Below are 18893 nucleotides of genomic sequence, written 5' to 3'. Positions count from 1 at the left end.
GGGACATCCTGAGGCCGTGAAAGGCGCTGTTCTTTCTTTCAGAGGATCCCCAGCTTGGTCCCTGGTTCGTACTCAGTCAGCGGATCTCCGCTTTGTGGGGGGGGGGCGACGTGGGGAACAGCAGCGCCCCGAGTTATGAAAAGGGGGTTGGGGGGGGGGGGGGGGGGGAGCAGCTGAACTCACCCGCCTGACACACCCCCCCCCCCCAACCGCCGGCTGATCGCCACCGCTGGAAAGGGTGCGAGTGAGGACGCCGGGCGAGATCCGGATCGACTGCAACGGCCCCACATGCCCGAATAGCCCGCTAACGCTCACATGCAGCGAACAGACACTCGGGCGAGCAACCACAAATCGCCATGGTCAACGCCTTCAGGGGAAAGTGGAGGTGGGAGGGCAGGAAGGGGTGGGGTAGGGTAGACAGGGCAGGTAACAAAATAACAGCACATTCCCCCCTCTCTCTGGAGTCCGGCCTACCTTCACGCTTCATGCCCGTGGCCAGACACTTCTGGTAGCGGCAGTACTGGCACCGGTTGCGCTGGCGCTTGTCGACGATGCAGTCCTTGCTGTCGCGGCAGGTGTAGGTAAGGTCCTTGCGCACAGTGCGCTTGAAGAAGCCCTTGCAGCCTTCGCAGCTGTACACCCCGTAGTGTTTGCCTGCACACGACAGATACATCAAAAGTTGAGGTAGCCTCGTTGACGGGTTTCGGGGCGTGCCGTTGATTATTCTCTAGGGTGCTTTGCAAGTGGTCAAGAGTGTCTTACATTTAGGAGTGTGCTCCCCAATATCTAAATGATAGCGTTAACTCAGGGGTCTGAATAGTCGTATCCCCTTGTGATCTGAACTGGATACAGTCTTGCAATTTTGCTCATTCAATCTCCTGGCGGACAGACCAAGCACACACTGGTGTGACGAGGCCATATACAAAGTATGATTTATTCCACATCGAGCAGACACACAGAGCACAATTATAATCAGAATCGCTTCGTTCAATCTGCACAATTTGTCTTTTGCCTCAACACAAAATAACGAACACTCCATGCTTCCCGTATCAGCTGGTTGTCTCGCTAACTGCTGTCCTGCAATCTGACCATCTCGGAGCTTTGACTGGCTGTCTCTCTCTCTTTTTTTCCCCCCTCTGTTCACAGTTGCGAGTGAAGTTGAGGTCTATCACACTCCCTGCCAAAAGCTAGAAACCAGAGACTTTCCAATGCAATGGGTCCGAGACAGATTAACAAACTGGTTATTTGCAGTCTATGGGGAAACAAAACTGGCATTTTAACCACTGTTGTCTCAGTGCCTCTTTCATCAACTGTGTGAATACATTACGCTTTAAAATACAACATTTAAAGTAAAAATGGTCTAAAGATATTGAAGCGTGACAATCTCGCTGATAACCTAACAGGGATTCCAACTCACCTCAATCATGACATTCCAAACATTCGCACAACAGATCAAATAAGTGTGACATACAAAGTCATGGGGCAGCACCACACTTTCATTTTAACTGTCCTAGTTTTTCTTGCCAATTCTCTCCCCTTCCCTTCACCTGGCGAGTCCCCCCCACTCTTTGAGTGCAGGTGAACTCTGGTACCTCATCCAAGCACCCAGTCTTCACGTGAGCCCAGAGAATATCGGCAGGCTATTCAACTGCAGAGTGCATCACAGCGGAGGACCGACCCGCTCCTCACCCGACGGCCACAGCACCTTCTTGGCAGTTGCTAGAAAGTCAACCGGGGCAGGAACCCTGGCCGACAGTTTGCCGTTCAGCGTCAAGGACACGAGGGCTAATAGTAGTGCCCGACTCGCACGCTTGCTGACATCAGTTAATTCAGCACAGACCAGAATCAAAAGAATCTTTGTGAAACTAGGTGGTACCATTCACCACAGTACTTAATGCTAGGTATCCATCCGTGTCAAAATCAAACACCTCAACCCCTCAATTAGATTCCAGCCTGTAACTCACTCCCGGGTATCCATTATTCTATATATAAACCACCTGAACCCCCTTGATTAGATTCCAGCCTGTAACTCACTCCCGGATACCCATTATTCTATATATAAACCACCTGAACCCCCTTGATTAGATTCCAGCCTGTAACTCACTCCCGGATACCCATTATTCTATATATAAACCATCCGAACCCCTCGATCAGATTCCAGCCTGTAACTCACTCCCGGGTATCCATTATTCTATATATAAACCACCTGAACCCCTCGATTAGATTCCAGCCTGTAACACACCCCCAGGTTTCCATTATTCTATATATAAACCATCGAAAGCCCTCGATTAGATTCGAGCCTGTAAATCATTCCCGGGTATCCATTATTCTATAATATAAACCATATGAACTCTCGATTAGATTCCAGCCTGTAACTCACTCCTGAGTATCCATTATTCTATATATAAGCCACTGAACTCTCGATTAGATTCCAGCCTGTAACTCCCGAGTCCCAGGTATCCATTATCCTATATATAAACTATGTGAACACACTTTACCCGAAGACCTGTCTCCACAAATGGCACAGACACGTCTCAAGGACGATGTAGCAGAGCCAGCTGGATAAGACAGAGCTTGGTTCATTCCCAGAGACGACTGGACATCATCGGAGCTGCTGACAGCGTGCAATCCCGACATGTTCACTGTGGAGTTGATCTGAAAAAACAGAAGAAATAAATGCCAACCTTTTCCTCTTGTGTGAAGAGAATGGAGTAGAACTTCAACGTGAATCTGTACATTTTATGATTCTTCCTGGTGGTGGTGGCGGAGGAGGAGCAGAGAGTTTGGCTGACGTCAACAACAGGTAGTATCCTGGAAACCACACAAAGGGGTAGTGTGGATCGGCGCAAGTACAAGTAATAGCACGGCTTTGAAACAGCAACCTGTTTGACAAGCCTGTGGATGTTACAAATAGACTGCGAAATTCCCCGGGACATAGCATTTCAAATGGGATAGGGAATCCCTGACTCCATTGGATTTTTGCCCACTTGTCTGCGTTACACAAGTTACCAGCTTTCTAATCTCGCTCTCCAACCAGTATTCCGTTCGGAGTACTGGTGAGGGCGATGGCTCCTCTGGGGTGTATAGCCAGAGCCAAGTCTGCAGCACCACGGGTTGCTCAGCTGTACAGGGTGGGGGGGGGGGGGGGGGGGGGAATAAGTGTGGGAGAGCAATAGTGTAGGGGATTCGATAGTTTGGGGAGCAGACAGGCGTTTCTGTGGCCACAGACGTGACTCCAGGATGGTATGCTGCCTCCCTGGTGCTAGGTTCAAGGATGTCACCGAGCAGCTGCAGGACACTCTGAGGGGGGAGGGTGAACAGCCAGGGGTCGTGGCCCATATCGGTATCAACGACTTAGGTAGAAAGAGGGATGAGGTCCTGCATGGCAGATTTTAGGGAGCTAGGAAAGAGATTAAAAAAAGCAGGACCTCAAAGGTAATAATCTCCGGATTACTCCCGGTGCCATGCGCTAGTGAGTATAGAAATAGGAGGATAGCGCAGCTGAATGCATGGCTGGAGAGACGGTGCAGGAGGGAGGGCTTTAGATTCCTGGGGCATTGGGACCAGTTCTGGGGTTGGTGGGACCTTTACAGGCCAGTCGTGTTGCACCTCAACAGGGCCGGAACCAATATCCTCGCGGGGAGGTTTGCTAATGCTGTTGGGGAGGGTTTAAACCAAATTGGACAGGGGGATGGGCACCAGGATGTAACATTAGAATGGGGAAATAAAGTGCTCAAAGGATTGGGAGAGGCAGAGAGCACTAAAGTAAGAAATGGTAAGGTATTAGGTGGGGTCAAACTAAGCGAGAAGACAGGATGGTCTAAGATGGGTTAACAGTGTATGTATGTGAACGCACGAAGCGTAGTAAACAATGTAAATGAGCTGCAGGCACAAATAGCCACATGGGAATATGATGTTGTGGCAATAACTGAGACCTGCCTCAAAAAAGGGCAGGATTGGGTACTAAATATTCCTGGTTATAAAGTGTTCAGGAAAGATGGGAGGTGGTGTGGCAGTAATGGTCAAGGAGAATGTTACAGTGCTGGAGAGACAGGATGTCCTGGAGGGGTCAAGGACAGAATCTATATGGCTAGAGTTAAGAAATAATAGAGGTGCCATTACACTACTAGCGGTATTCTATAAGCCACCAACAAGTGGGAAAGATAGAGGAGCAAATTTGCAGAGCTCCCTCAGTACTGCCCCTCCGACAGTGCAGCGCTCCCTCAGTATTGCTCCTGACAGTGCAGCGCTCCCTCAGTACTGCCCCTCCGACAGTACAGCGTTCCCTCAGTACTGCCCCTCCGACAGTGCAGCGCTCCCTCAGTATTGCTCCTCTGACAGTGCAGCGCTCCCTCAGTACTGCCCCTCCGACAGTGCAGCGCACCCTCAGTATTGCTCCTGACAGTGCAACGCTCCCTCAGTACTGCCCCTCCGACAGTACAGCGTTCCCTCAGTACTGCCCCTCCGACAGTGCAGCGCTCCCTCAGTATTGCTCCTCTGACAGTGCAGCGCTCCCTCAGTACTGCCCCTCCAACAGTACAGCGTTCCCTCAGTACTACCCCTCCGACAGTGCAGCGCTCCCTCAGTATTGCTCCTCTGACAGTGCAGCGCTCCCTCAGTACTGCCCCTCCGACAGTGCAGCGCACCCTCAGTATTGCTCCTCCGACAGTGCAGCGCTCCCTCAGTATGATCTTATTGAATGGCGGAGCAGGCGCTAAGGGCCAAATGACCTACTCCTGCTCCTATTTCTTATGGTTCACAACCCTGAGTGAAGAAATTACTCATCTCAATCCTAAATGGCTGACCCCTTATTCTGAGATTGTGACCCATGGTTCTAGACTCCCCAGCCAGGGGAAAAATCCTCCCAGCATCTAACCTGTCAAACCCCTTAAAATTTTTATATTTTTCAATGAGATCACCTCTCATCCTTTAAACTAAAATGGTAGTTGGGTTGGGAACCTGCGCAGGGAGACAGAGGAACGGGAAACAAGGATAGATGCAAAAGACAGGAAGGAGAAAAGCAAAAGTGGCAGGCAGAGAAGTCAAGGGCTTAAATCAAACACGGCCACAGTAAATAATAGTTCTAAAAGGTCGAAGAGTGTTAAAAAAACAAGCCTGAAGGCTTTGTGTCTTAATGCGAGGAGCATTCGTAATAAGGTGGATGAATTAGCTGCGCAAATAGATGTAAATGGATATGATATGATTGGGATTACGGAAACATGGCTCCAGGGTGACCAAGGCTGGGAACTCAACATCCAGGGGTATCTAATATTCAGGAACGACAGGCAAAAAGGGAAAGGTCGTCGGGTAGCATCGCTGGTTAAAGAGGAGATTAACACAATAGTAAGGAAGGATATTAGCTCTGATGATGTGGAATCTGTATGGGTAGAGCCGAGAAATACCAAGGGACAGAAAACGTTATTGGGAATTGTATACAGACCTCCAAACAGTAATGCCGAGGTTGGGGATGGCATTAAACGGGAAATTAGAGACGCGCGCAATAAGGGCACAGCAGTTATCATGGGTGACTTTAATCTAAATATAGATTGGGCTAACCAAATTAGTAACAATACTGTGGAGGAGGAATTCCTGGAGTGTATACGGGATGGTTTCCTGGACCAATATGTCGAGGAACCAACTAGAGATCAGGTAATCTTAGACTGGGTATTATGTAATACATAGATACATAGATACATAGAAGATAGGAGCAGGAGTAGGCCATTCGGCCCTTCGTGCCTGCTCCGCCATTTAATGAGATCATGGCTGATCCTTTAATTCAGTATCCCGTCCCCGCCTTCTCTCCGTAACCCTTAACCCCTTTTGCCCGTAGAAATATATCTAATTCCCTCTTAAATATATTTAATGAGCTGGCGTACACTGCCCTCTGTGGCAATGAGTTCCACAGGTTTCACCACTCTCTGAGTGAAGAAATTCCCCCCTCATCTCTGTCCTAAATGGTTTAGCCCTTATCCTTAAATTATGTCCTCTAGTTCTGTTCTCACCCGCCAAGGAAACATTCCTTCTGCATCCAGTCTGTCTAGACCTGTCAGAATTTTATACACTTCTATGAGGTCCCCTCTCAATCTTCTAAACTCCAGTGTGTACATCCCTAAACTACATAGTCTCTCCTCATAGGTCATTCCCGCCATTCCTGGTATCAGCCCTGGTGAATCGCCGCTGCACCCCCTCCATGGCAAGAACATCCTTCCTCAGATGAGGCGACCAAAACTGTACCACAGTACTCGAGGTGTGGTCTCACCAGTGCCCTGTACAGCTGCAGCAAGGTATCCCTGTTCCTGTATTCTAACCCTTTTGCTATGAAGGCCAGCATACCGTTTGCCTTCTTGACCGCCTGTTGCACCTGCATGCTCGCCTTCAGTGACTGGTGTACAAGAACACCCAGGTCTCTCTGTACTTCCCCCTCTCCCAATCTATTGCCATTTAAATAATAATTTGCCCTCCCGTTCCTGCACCCAAGGTGGATAACTTCGCACTTGTCCACATTATAGTGCATCTGCCATTTATCCGCCCAGTCGCCCAGTCTGTCCAAATCGCTCTGGAGCTTCCTGGTCTCTTCCTCTGAGCCCACCCCCCCTCCTAGTTTAGTGTCGTCTGCAAATTTGGAAATGCTGCATCCGACTCCCTGATCCAGGTCATTAATGTAAATTGTGAACAGCTGGGGGCCCAGGGACAGATCCCTGTGGTACCCCACTTGTTACTGCCTGCCATTCAGAAAATGAGCCGTTTATTCCAACTCTCTGTTTTCTATCTGACAGCCAGTTCCCTATCCACGCCAAAACTTTCCCCTTTATCCCATGAGCCTCAATTTTCCATGCTAATCTTTTATGTTGGGACCTTATCGAAGGCCTTTTGAGAGTCCAGGTACACCACAATCTACTGGCTCTCCCCCATCTATTCTACCAGTTACTCCCTCAAAAAATTCCAATAGATTAGTCAAGCACGATTTACCCTTTGTAAATCCATGTTGACTCTGTCCTATCCTGTCCCCATTTGCTAAGTGCTCCGCTATTTCATCCTTAATGATGGACTCCAGCATTTTGCCCACAACTGATGTAAGGCTTACAGGTCTGTAATTTACCTGCTTTTTCCCCTACCCCCCTTTTTGAATAGTGGGGTAACGTTAGCTACCCTCCAATCCATCGGCACTGTTCCCGAGTCTAATGAATTCTGAAAAATCATCCTTAGTGCATCCGCTATCTCTAGGGCCACCTCCTTCAGTACCCTAGGATGCATGTTATCAGGCCCCTGGGGATTTGTCCACCTTCAATCCCTTTAGCTTCCTTAACACCATATCCTTAGAGATATTGATTTGCGTCAGTTCCTCCTTTGCCAATGTCCCTATTTTTTCCCGATATCCCCAGGGAGGTTTTTTGTGTCTTCCTTCGTAAAGACTGACCCAAAGTATGCATTTAGTTGATCTGCCATTTCCTTATTTCCCATTATATATTCCCCCGTATCTGACTGCAATGGACCAACTTTTGGTTTTCACCAGTCTTTTCCTTTTGATATATTTATAAAAGCTTTTGGAGTTAGTTTTTATATTTCCGCCAGCTTGTTTTCGTAAGCTATTTTGAGCCCCTCTTGATCATGCCCTTTGCCCTCCTTTGCTCTATCTTAAACTTAAAGGATTAATTAGCAATCTTGTTGTGCAAGGCCCCTTGGGGCGGAAACGATCAATAATATGATCGAATTCTTCATTAAGATGGAGAGTGAAGTATTTGACTCAGAGACCAGGGTCCTAATTTAAATAAAGGAAACTACGATGGTATGAGGCACGAGTTGGGTAGGATGGATTGGGGAATGTTACTTAAAGGGTTGACGGTGGATATGCAATGGCAAACATTTTAAGATCGCATGGATGAAGTACAGAATTTGTTCATCCCTGTTTGGCATAAAAATAAAACAAAAAAGGTGACTCAACCGTGGCTAACAAGGGAAATTAGGGATAGCATAAGATCCAAGGAGAGGACATATAAATTGGCCAGAAAAAGCAGCAAACCTGAGGATTTGGAGCAGTTTAGGATTCAGCAAAGGAGGACAAAGGGATTAATTAAGAGGGTGAAAATAGAGTATGAGTATGCTTGCAGGGAACATAAAAACTGACTGTAAAAGCTTCTATAGAGATGTGAAGAGAAAAAGATTGGTGAAGTCAAGCGTAGGTCCCTTGCAGTCAGAATCAAGGGAATTTATAATGGGGAACAAAGAAATGGCAGACCAATTAAATACATACTTTGGTTCTGTCTTCACAAAGGAGGACACAAATAACCTCTCAGAGATGTCGGGGAACATAGGGTCTAATGAGAGGGAGGAATTGAATGAAATCAGTATTTGTAGGGAAATGGCGTTAAGAAAATTGACGGGATTGAAGGCCGATAAATCCCCAGGGCCTGATAATCTACATCCTAGGGTACTTAAGGAAGTGGCCCTAGAAATAGTAGATGCATTGCTGTTCATCTTCCAAAATTCTATAGATTCTGGAACAGTTCCCATGGATTGGAGGGTAGCTAATGTTACCCCACTATTCAAAAAGGTGGTAGAGAGAAAATGGGGAATTATAGACCGGTAAGCCTGACATCGGTAGTGGGGAAAATGCTAGAGTCCATTATAAAAGATGTAATAGCAGAGCACTTGGAAAACAGTGACAGGATCGGACAAAGTCAACATGGTTTTACAAAAGGTAAATCGTGCTTGACTAATCTACTGGAATTTTTTGAGGATGTAACTGGTAGAATAGATAAGGGAGAACCAGTGAATGTGGTGTATTTGGACTTTCAGAAGGCTTTCGATAAGGTTCCGCATAAGAGATTAGCATGTAAAGTTAAAGCACATGGGATTGGGGGCAAGGTACTGACTTGGATAGAGAACTGGCTGGCAGACAGGAAGCAAAGAGTTGGAATAAACGGCTCTTTTTCCGAGTGGCAGGCAGTGACTAGTGGGGTACCGCAGGGATCGGTGCTAGGACCCCAGCTATTCACAATATATATTAATGATGATCTAGACGAGGGAACTAGATGTAATATCTCCAAGTTTGCAGACGACGCAAAGCTGGGTGGGGGTGTGTGCTGCGAGGAGGATGCCGAGAAACTCCAGTATGATTTGGACAGGTTGGGTGATTGGGCAGATGTATGGCAGATGCAGTATAATGTGGATAAATGCGAGGTTATCCACTTTGGTGGCAAAACAGGAAGGCAGATTATCTAAACGGCAATAGATTGGGAGAAGGGGAAGTGCAATGAGACCTGGGTGTCCTTGTGCACCAGTCGCTGAAGGTAAGCATGCAGGTGCAGCAGGCGGTTAAGAAGGCAAATGGTATGTTGGCCTTCATAGCGAGAGGATTCAAGTATAGGAACAAGGATGTCTTGCTGCAGTTGTACAGGGCCTTGGTGAGACCACACCTTGAGTATTGTGTGCAGTTTTGGTCACCTTATCTGAGGAAGGATGTTCTTGCCATGGAGGGAGTGCAGCGAAGATACACCAGACTGATACCTGGGATGGCAGGAATGACGTATGAGGATTGGGTCAATTGGGCTTATACTCGCTAGAGTTTAGAAGAATGAGAGGGGATCTCATTGAAACTTATAAAATTCTGACAGGACTGGACAGACTAGATGCAGGAAGGATGTTCCCGATGGTCGGGGAGTCCAGAACCAGGGGTCACAGTCTAAAGATAAGGGGTAAGCCATTTAGGACAGAGATGAGGAGGAATTTCTTCACCCAGAGAGTGGTGAACTTGCGGAATTCTCTACCACAGAAGGCAGTTGAGGCCAATTCATTAAATATATTCAAGAAGGAGTTAGATATATTTCTTAAGGCTAAAGGGATCAAGGGATATGGGGAGAAGGCAGGGACAGGGTACTGAGTTTGGATGATCAGCCATGATCGCATTGAATGGCGGAGCAGGCTCGAGGGGCCGAATGGCCTACTCCTGCTCCTATCTTCTATGTTTCTAAACTCTAGAGGTTATAGGCCTAGTCTACTCAATCTCTCCTCATAGGACAATCCGCCCATCCCAGGAACCAGTCTGGTGAACCTTCATTGCACTCCCTCTATTACAAGTATATCCTTCCTTAGGTAAGGAGACCAAAACTGTACACAATACTCCAGGTGTGGTCTCACCAGGGCCCTATATAATTGTAGTAAGACTTCTTTACTCTTATACTCCAATCGCTTTGTAATAAAGGCTAACATACCATTTGCTTTCCTAATTGCTTGCTGTACCTGCATGTTAACTTTCAGCGTTTCATGTACAAGGACACCCAGGTCCCTCTGAATACCAACATTTCCCAGTCTCTCACCATTTAAAAAATACTCTGCTTTTCTATTTTTCCTACCAAGTGGATAACTTCACACTTCTCCACAGTATATCCATCTGCCACATCCTTGCCCACTCACTTAACCTGTCTAAATCCCTTTGCAGGCTCCCTGTGTCCTCCTGACAACTTACCTTCCCACCTAACTTTGTATGGTCAGCAAACTTGGGATATGTTACACTCGGTCCCCTCATTGATGCAGGTTGTAAATAGCTGATGCAGCTCCTGCTGATTCCACAACCCCAAACATCACTCCAGCCTTCCTTCAGGACTGAGGCGCTGCCCATATAACTGAGGTGAGACTGTCCTAACCTTAGTGCACACAAGCATCTTACAGCTACTGACCAGAGAGAAAACTTGCACGAATTTGGGTTGACTAGGCAGATCTGCCACCAGAAGTGGAAGGACAGTGGTGCTTTAAACATTCTTACCCTCCTTCTCCCCTGACCCATGTTGGAACGGCGCTACCGGGCTCACTACCTTGCCCAGATGGCCATTCCGTTGTGAGCCAGGGTAGACAGTCGGCAGGTTGACTGGCCATGGACGAGAGAGGGTATCACACGGTTGACTCCAGCCCTGTCCCCACGAGAATCCAAACGCACCTACCCAGTAGGGGGTAGTCACTGGACAGCGATCAGTCGACAAACACTGGCCGACACGTGACACTCACCCCCCACCATCCGCAACCGCACCCCCTCCCCCCACCCCACCAAGAACCATTGAGCCCAATTATAGTGCCCCTACTGCCACGCCAGCTGAGATCGGTTAGCTCAGCACAGACTTGGGCAATCTAGCCTGGGTCCTGCTGACCTGGACGGCTCAACTATATGGTTCTTTTATAGGAATGCATAGGAACAAAATGGGGACGGGCCATTTGGCCCAACCAATCCGTGTCGTCCTTTACCTTCCACGAGAGCAAACAGCCCTGATCGCATCTACTCACCCTGCCCCCATATCCCTTCATTCACCTAACCAATCTAATCTTCAATGTTGAAGCAAGTCTCTGGCTCGACCTCCTGCCCTGGAGGTGCATTCCACAGCCAAGAGGTTTCTCCTGCCCTCTGTTCGAAACCTCTTGCATTTATTATTGGATAAATACTTGAAGGGAAAGTAAAAGACAGGGCTGTGGGGAGTGGGACTAATCGGATAGCTCTTTCAGAGCCGGCACAGGCGCGATGGCCTCCTTCTGTGCTGTACCATGCTATGATTCTCTAGCCACTCATTCTAGACCGCTCACCCATCGGAAACAGTCTGCTTCGATCAACCCTGTCCCATCCTTCAATGCTTCTATCAACTGAGGGCACTGTGGAGTCTTGGAATGGTGGTCTAGCCAATTAGCCCCATCCCAACCATAGGAACAGGAGTAGGCCATTCAGCCCTCCGAGCCTGTCCCACCATTCAATGAGATCATGGCTGATTTGTGACCTAACTCCTTTGCCCCATATCCCTCAATACCTTTAGTTAACAGGAATCTAGCAATCCCAGATTTAAAATTAACAATTGATCAAGCATCAATTGCCATTTGCGGAAGAGAGTTCCAAACTTCTACCACCCATTGTGTGTAGAAGTGTTTCCTAACTTCACTCCTGAACGGCCTGGTTCTAATCTTTAGGCTATGTCCCCTAGTCTGAGACTCCCCAACCAACCAGCGGAAATAGTTTCTCTCCATCAGTTCTATCTCTATTCTACCCTATCAGTTCCCCTTAATATCTTGAAAACTTTTGAGCAAATCACCCCTTTATCTTCTAAATGCCAGGGAATACAACCCTAGTTTGTCTCCACGTAATTTAAACCCCGACACAACCTGCAGCGCTTTCAACATGAAACCGCTCCTCTCCTGTCGGGTGGCTGGTGACAAGAGGGAGGAGGAGGGAAAGCCCACTCACCTGCGGGCTGCTAATGGGCCCATAGCCCATGGAAGGGGTTGACGGGAGTGCGGGTGAGCCCAGGGAAGAGCTGATGACCGAGAAGGGCGAGCCAATGCTGCTGACCGGCGAGTTGACGGAAGACGAGATTCCCGACCCGATTACGGAAGAATGCAGGGACGGCGAGCTGTTCATGGTCCGACGGTGTTGTGGAGAATTCACGGAAGAGCTGTCAGGGCTCCTGCAATCTGCGGAGCAAGAAAACGGGATCAACCTTGATATTCGGGGTGTAATGCAAGACTCCTCAACCCTTTCATAGTCCTGCCATAGGACCCCTGACAAAAATAGTCCACCTCACAAGAGGGAAGTATAGGACTCTCCTATAGGTGTCGGCTGTGGCTCAACAACAACTTGAATTGATATAGCGCCTTCACGTCCCTGCACAGGAGTGTTATCAAACAAGATCTGACAACGAGCCACATGAGGAGATATTGGGACAGGTGACCAAAAGCTTGTCAAAGAGGTAGGTTTTAAGGAGGGTCTTAAAAGGAGGAGACAGAGGTAGACGATTTAGGGAGGAAATTTCAGAGCCGCCAATGGCGGAGCGATTAAAATCAGGGATGCGCAAGAGGCCAGAAGTGCAGGAGCGCAGAGATCTCGGAGGTGTTGTAGGGCTGGAGGAGGTTACAGAGATTGAGGGGGAGTGGAGGGGCGAGGACACGGAGGGATTTGAAAACAAGGATGAGAAATTAAAAATCGAGGCGTTGCCGGACCGGGAGCCAACGTAGGTCGGTGAGCACAGGGGCGCGATGGGTGAACCGAACTTGGTGCGAGTTGGGATACGGGCAGCCGAGTGTTGGATGAGCTCAAGGTGAATGATGGGAGGCTGGCCAGGAGAACATTGAAATAGTCAAGTCTAGAGGTAACAAAGGCATGGACGAGGACTTCCGCAGCAGATAAACTGAGGCAGGGCCAGTGACGAGCAAGGTTACGGAGCTGGAAGTAGACGGTCTAGGCGATGGAGCGGATATGGGGTCGTAAGCTCGTCTCGGGGTCAAATAGGACGCCAAGGTTGCCAACGGTCCGGTCCGGTCCAGCCTCAGACAAATGGCCAGGGAGAGGGATAACCTACAATGGGAGGTGATCAAATAAATAAAAAGGAACCTGCATTTCTATAGCCCATTTCACGATCACGAGACGTCCCAAAGCGCTTCACAGCTAATGAAGTACTTTTGAAGTGTAGTCACTGTTATAATGTAGGAAACGCAGCAGCCAATTTGCGCACAGCAAGATCCCACAAACAGCAATCAGATAATGACTGGATAATGTTTTTAGGTGTTGGTTGAGGGATAAATATTGGCCAGGACACCAGGGAGAACTCCCCTGCTCTTCTTCAAAATAGTGGCCATGGGATCTTTTACATGCACCCGAGAGGGCAGACGGGGCCTGGATTGAACGTCTCCTCTGAAAGACAGCATCATCTGAACAGTGCAGCGCTCCCTCAGCACTGCACTGCGAGCATCAGCCTGGATTATGGGCTCAAGTCTGTGGAGTGGGACTTGAACCCACGACCTTCTGACTCAGAGGCGAGAGTGCTGGCGCCTTGGGCAGTGCAGAAAGCACACTGAGAGAACAACAAGGAGCATTATATTGATAGAAGCAAGGGTGTGCGGCGAGAGAACATGGGGCTAGAAGCGAGGGAAGGATTTCCCAACAGCACGTGGAGCCATGTTGTGTGGACCAGCCAGGAGACGGAGGTGCGGACAAGGGCCTATGTGTTGGTCGCCCCTTTTAAGCCATCAAGCCCGCAGATCTCTGCTCCCGATTCGTCAACACTGTTGTCAGTCAGTCATTATTCAGTCAGAAAAGGATGGCAGGCCAAAGGTCGCCCAATCTGAGGCCAGCACCTTCAACCGGCAGAACTTCTCTTACTCTCAAGTGTTTTTAATTCAAGACAGAGTAACTTCGCACTGTAAAATGAACAGGTTTGTTTTTGCATTGAGGAGAGTTTGGTGAGAAAACAGCACAACTTACTTCTCATCCTCATTCCTATCTGAGGTGTAATTACGCTGCCCAGCTCCCATCCATCACATTTCAGCATCAGAAAGAGAGAAAGCCAGTCATTGCATGCTGGTCCCTTCACCTGGAAGCACCAATTCAGAAGCAACTGCCAATCTACAAACCTCCCCCACTAACAATTAACCTCTCGCTGACCCCAGGACATACCTATTTACAGGGACTGGACTTAAAGGACAACGTAAACACAGCTCTACAACAGCGGCAGAATAATACATCGTTCATCGCAAAGAGCTTACATTTACATGGCGCCTTTCACGACCACCTGACGTCCCAAAGCGCTTTACGGCCAATGAAGTACTTTTTTTTTATTGAAGTGGAGTCACTGTTGTAATGTGGGTAACATAGCAGCCAATTTGCGCACAGCAAGCTCCCACAAACAGCAATGTGATAACAACCAGAACTTGAAATAGTGCCATGGGATCTTTTACATCAACCCGAGGGGGCAGACGGGGTGGGGGGGGGGGGGGGGTGGCGCGCCTCGGTTTAACGTCTCATCCGAAAGACGGCACCTCTGACAGTGCAGCACTCCCTCAGCACTGCACTGGGAGTGTCGGCCTGGATTACGTGCTCAAATCTCCACGACCTTCTGACTCAAGAGGCGAGTGTGCTACCAACTGAACCACGGCTGACATGATTTAACCCTCCTATTGTTACAATCAGCTGCCTCACTGCGAATGCGTGTCTGGGGGAAGAGAGTTACTCAGTCGGTGCTTTTAACTTGTGAACTGAATCTCTTCAAGAGGTTACCTTCCAATTCCTGCACTCACGGCAATCGCCGGGCTCGCCCTTTGTTTGCTGCGGTGCTCACATTTCAAAGTGCCTTCGCTCTGGAACTGCTGAGCGACGTGTGCTCTGACAGGAACTGAGACACGCTGAATTCTCCAGTCACCGTGCATTCGAAGAAACCACAGTGGGCAGGGTCGGCCCGAATACGAGCTTGTGCACAGTGCGGGGGTGGGAGGGAAGAAAATCAAACAGCGCGCAGGTCAGATCTCAATCAATGCTGCTTCCGGACGGTTGGCATCCAATAGCAAACCGCACTTAAACATTAACGCAGCTTTAAAATCGCTGTCTCTTCATTCAAATGGCTACTGTCTCTGCGCCTTCCAGTCCCCGGTGGTGCCGGTTTGTGGCGTTTGATTTTTTGCCTTTTTTTTCATATCTGCGGAGCAAGCTCAAAGGGCCGAATGACCTACTCCTGCTCCTATTTATGTTCTTATGACCCACCTCCTCCCTCATTTCCTTTTCTCCTCCCCCCCACCCCCAACAACCCATTCCAAGTTACAACGGGTACTCGGTAAGACTGAAATCACATTTCTATTAAATGCTCCTTAAAACCTGCCTCCTTGACCAAGCTTTTGGTCGCCTGTCCTAATATCCATTTGTGGCTCGGTGTCAAATTTCAGTTTGATAATCGCTCCTGTGAAGCGCCTTGGGACGTTTTACTGCGTTAAAGGCGCTGTATAAATGCAGGTTGTTGTTGTGTGAACATTGCCTGAATGTAACACGTCGCCTAGATCTGTTAAAGGCGAAGCTTGGTGTCAACCCGCCCCGATTCACCTCGTCCTCCCTCCGACCCACCCTCACTTTGGCAGTGTCGGCACTGCATGCCTTGGACACGTCCCTACGTCTACCCTATCGAACCCTTTGGGAATCTTAAAGGCCTCTCATCAGGTCGCCTCTCAGTCTTCTCTTTTCTAGAGAACAGAGCAACAGCCTGTTCAGCCTTTCAGTTCATTAGTGGCAAGTTAAGGACAGCTTTGTACTGTAGAAATGGATCGAAACTATTTCACATAGGGCTGAGGGAGAGAGAGAGAGAGAGAGAGAGAGAGAGAGAGAGAGGAGACTTTCACCTGTCTGTCTGGGCTGGATCTGAAGGGAGCCAGAGAATGCAAAGAGAAACATCAGGCGTCATCAGCGCAGTTAAAACCAGTGACAGATCGCAATCTCACCCGCTCAACCCTGGAGTTGGCAAGCCTGTGTCGCTTCTTCCGCTCATACCACAAACTGTCAGTAAATGGCAGAGAGACCATGACAGGGAGACCATGACAGGATACAGGAGCTCTCAATCAACCTCCATTCAAACACATAATGCCCTCTAGCTCACAGGCTACACTGCCAGTGTTAGACAGCACACGCAAGCCCCGAGCAGAGAAAGTCAAGAGGAGATTTGATGGAGGTGTTCAAAATCATGAAAGGTTTCGAGAGAGTAAATAAGGGGAAACTTTTTCCACTGGCTGAAGGGTCGGCAACCAGAGGACACAGATTTAAAGTGATTTTCAAAAGAACCAGAGGCGACATGAGGAAACTTTTTTTTTAAACCAGAAAGTTGTTGTGATCTGGAATGCGCTGCCTGAAAGGGCGGTGGAAGCAGATTCAATAGTAATTTTCAAAGGGGAATTGGATCAATACTGGAAGGATAAAAATTTGCAGGGCTATGGGGAAAGAGCAGGGTAGTGGGACTAATTGAATAGCTCTTTCAAAGAGCCAGTACAGGCAAGTTGGGCTGAATGGCCTCCTTCTGTGCTGGATCACCGCACCACCCGCCCCCCTCAATTTATAGCTTGCTTCAGATCGACAGAGGGACAAAGACGCTTTGAGGTGATGTAACTGGGCACGGATTGTGGGGGAAATTGTTCAATACAGTGGAGTGTTCAAATATTGGGGAGACAAGTTCAAAAGTGGCATGTTAGGAGCGATAAATCAGGCACAACAAAAGGGCGGGCGTCGTGGAATCGGGGAAGGCCATTGAGGCAGACAGTTCAAGAGACAACTGGGTGTGTTTCTGAAGAGACGATCAAGGGAGATGGTGAGAAAGTGAGCAGGTGGGGTTAATCTATCAAAAAGGGGCGGACTTGTTGAGCCGAATGGCCTTTTTCATATTTTTATAAGACAGGGTAGAAATAGCTGTTAGATTCAAAGATGGGTTTTAATTCTTAGAACAGAGACTGACAGCATGCAGCCAGGAACAGATAGCAGAAATGCCAGCAAGGTCGAATATCAAGCATCAAAAGACAAATAGAAGTGATAAGGGAATCGTAAAATGCAAAACATCACAGGGTGGTGGGATAATAGACAAAAATGGAGCTGAAAAGTCATAAAATGTCCTTAAAGAAACTTAACAAAACATTCCTCAGAAAGATGAGGGAGGCCTCGTCAGCCATGCAGAAAGGGACAGCAAGGGATGCCTTCCCACTTCACAATTGGACAGTAGGATGGGGGATCAAGTGATTGACACCAGGTGATTACCAGCCCACCGAAATAACTATAAATATAGACGACCGAGAGGGGAAATCAGGCAGTCAGGGGCGAAGGCTTCCCGAGGTGGCTACTGCCTAACACCTTGGTCATGTTTAGCCTCTGAGGTGGCTGGCGGCCTCACACCTCCAACAGCTTGAGAGATGACCCAATGGAAGTGACCGCGGCAGCAGACTGCAGGAATCCACCCAATCCAAGACCACCGTACTGCCTTCTCATCTGTCCGGTCGTGGCATTCCGATTCGGGAGTCATAGATCACTCTCTGTCACGGGTTGTATGTCTATTATACTCGGCTTAAACCATACGTAATATCTGATTATGCTTTAAAACTGTAGCTCTTTAATAAAAGTCTTACAACTTCTAAAACCCTGTTGGGTAATCTGTGTGTGGCCTGTGATCCTAATCTTACACCATGTTGCAAATTTAAGATTGTTAACTGTTAAGTTACTTTCTCGAAGAACTTTTGTTTGTCTTGGTGCAGGCGAGGTTAAGGAAGCAAGTTAAAGTCTTACAAAATCCAATGGGGAATTCAGGAGCAATGTCTTTACCCAGAGAGCGGTGAGAATGTGGAACTCTCTGCCACAGGAAGTGGTTGCATAGATGCATTTAAGGCGAAGTTACGAGGGAGAAAGGAATAGAAGGACATGCTGGATAGAGTGAGATGAGGAGGGGTGGGAGGAGGTTCGTGTGGAACATAAACGCCGACATAGACCAGCTGGGCCGAATGGCCTGGTACTGTGCTGTAAATTTGATGTAATTCTATGTAAAAACAATCTTGAGATACTGGGTGATCTATCAAACTGGCAAGATTCATTGTGGGGGGGGGGGGGGGGGGGGGGGGGGGGGGGGGGGGGGAGTCACAATGTGTTCATTACAACAAGAATTCTCTCCTGGCTCTGAAATGTTGCAGGCACACAAAGCTTGCAGATGTGCAACAGTCGGTAAAAGCTAAGCTTCACGGCTGAGCTACTTGACACGCAAGTCAGGTACGAGAAGATGGCAAGCTCCTTCTAAGTGCCACAGTACAGCAGTTCCCACGAGCTGGCTGAAGGGTAAAACTGATTAAAAGAGCATATTTACATTCTTAGGTGTGAAAGAGCTCCTTTGGTCTGAAGTGTTGAAATTTTGCGTGGAGAAGCGAAGTGTAGTTGACTTTCCCCGAGTTTGTAATTCCCAATCTGGTGTCAACTGTTTGCTTTGAACATCACAGAGGACGGGACAGGACAAAAGGACCCACATCGCAATCTTTGTCAAAGGTTTCTGGGAAGGATTACGATTTCTTTTTTAAAAACAAAAAGTTTTTAGGTCTGTTATTACTAATTATTCTGTTTTGCTTCTGTGTAATTTATACATCCAGCA

General features: G+C 48.2%; 1 protein-coding gene across 3 annotated transcripts in view; it reads right to left on the bottom strand.

The window, feature by feature from the left end:
• Positions 1-18820, bottom strand: part of LOC147095700 (retinoic acid receptor RXR-beta-A-like) — a 55127-nt gene extending 36307 nt beyond the window's left edge. For 2 of the 3 annotated variants that reach the window (XM_085974750.1, XM_085974751.1), the window contains exons 1-4: positions 18615-18819; positions 12218-12444; positions 2499-2655; positions 475-654 (exon numbers count right to left, since the gene is read on the bottom strand). In XM_085974750.1, coding sequence (XP_085830876.1) covers positions 475-654; positions 2499-2655; positions 12218-12391 — 511 coding nt within the window. In that variant the 5' untranslated portion in view covers positions 12392-12444; positions 18615-18819. Of the gene's footprint in view, positions 1-474; positions 655-2498; positions 2656-12217; positions 12445-18614 lie in introns of all 3 variants that reach the window. The other variant, XM_085974752.1, reaches the window with a different exon arrangement.
• Positions 18821-18893: the final 73 nt, after the last annotated feature.

The sequence above is a fragment of the Somniosus microcephalus genome, unplaced genomic scaffold (genome assembly GCF_052327205.1).
Source record: "Somniosus microcephalus isolate GS21.2 unplaced genomic scaffold, FLI_Smic_1.0 unresolved_chr1, whole genome shotgun sequence".
In the NCBI taxonomy this organism is placed as follows: domain Eukaryota; kingdom Metazoa; phylum Chordata; class Chondrichthyes; order Squaliformes; family Somniosidae; genus Somniosus; species Somniosus microcephalus.
Note: the sequence above shows the minus strand (reverse complement) of the source record. Positions and strands in the feature narration are given on the sequence as shown.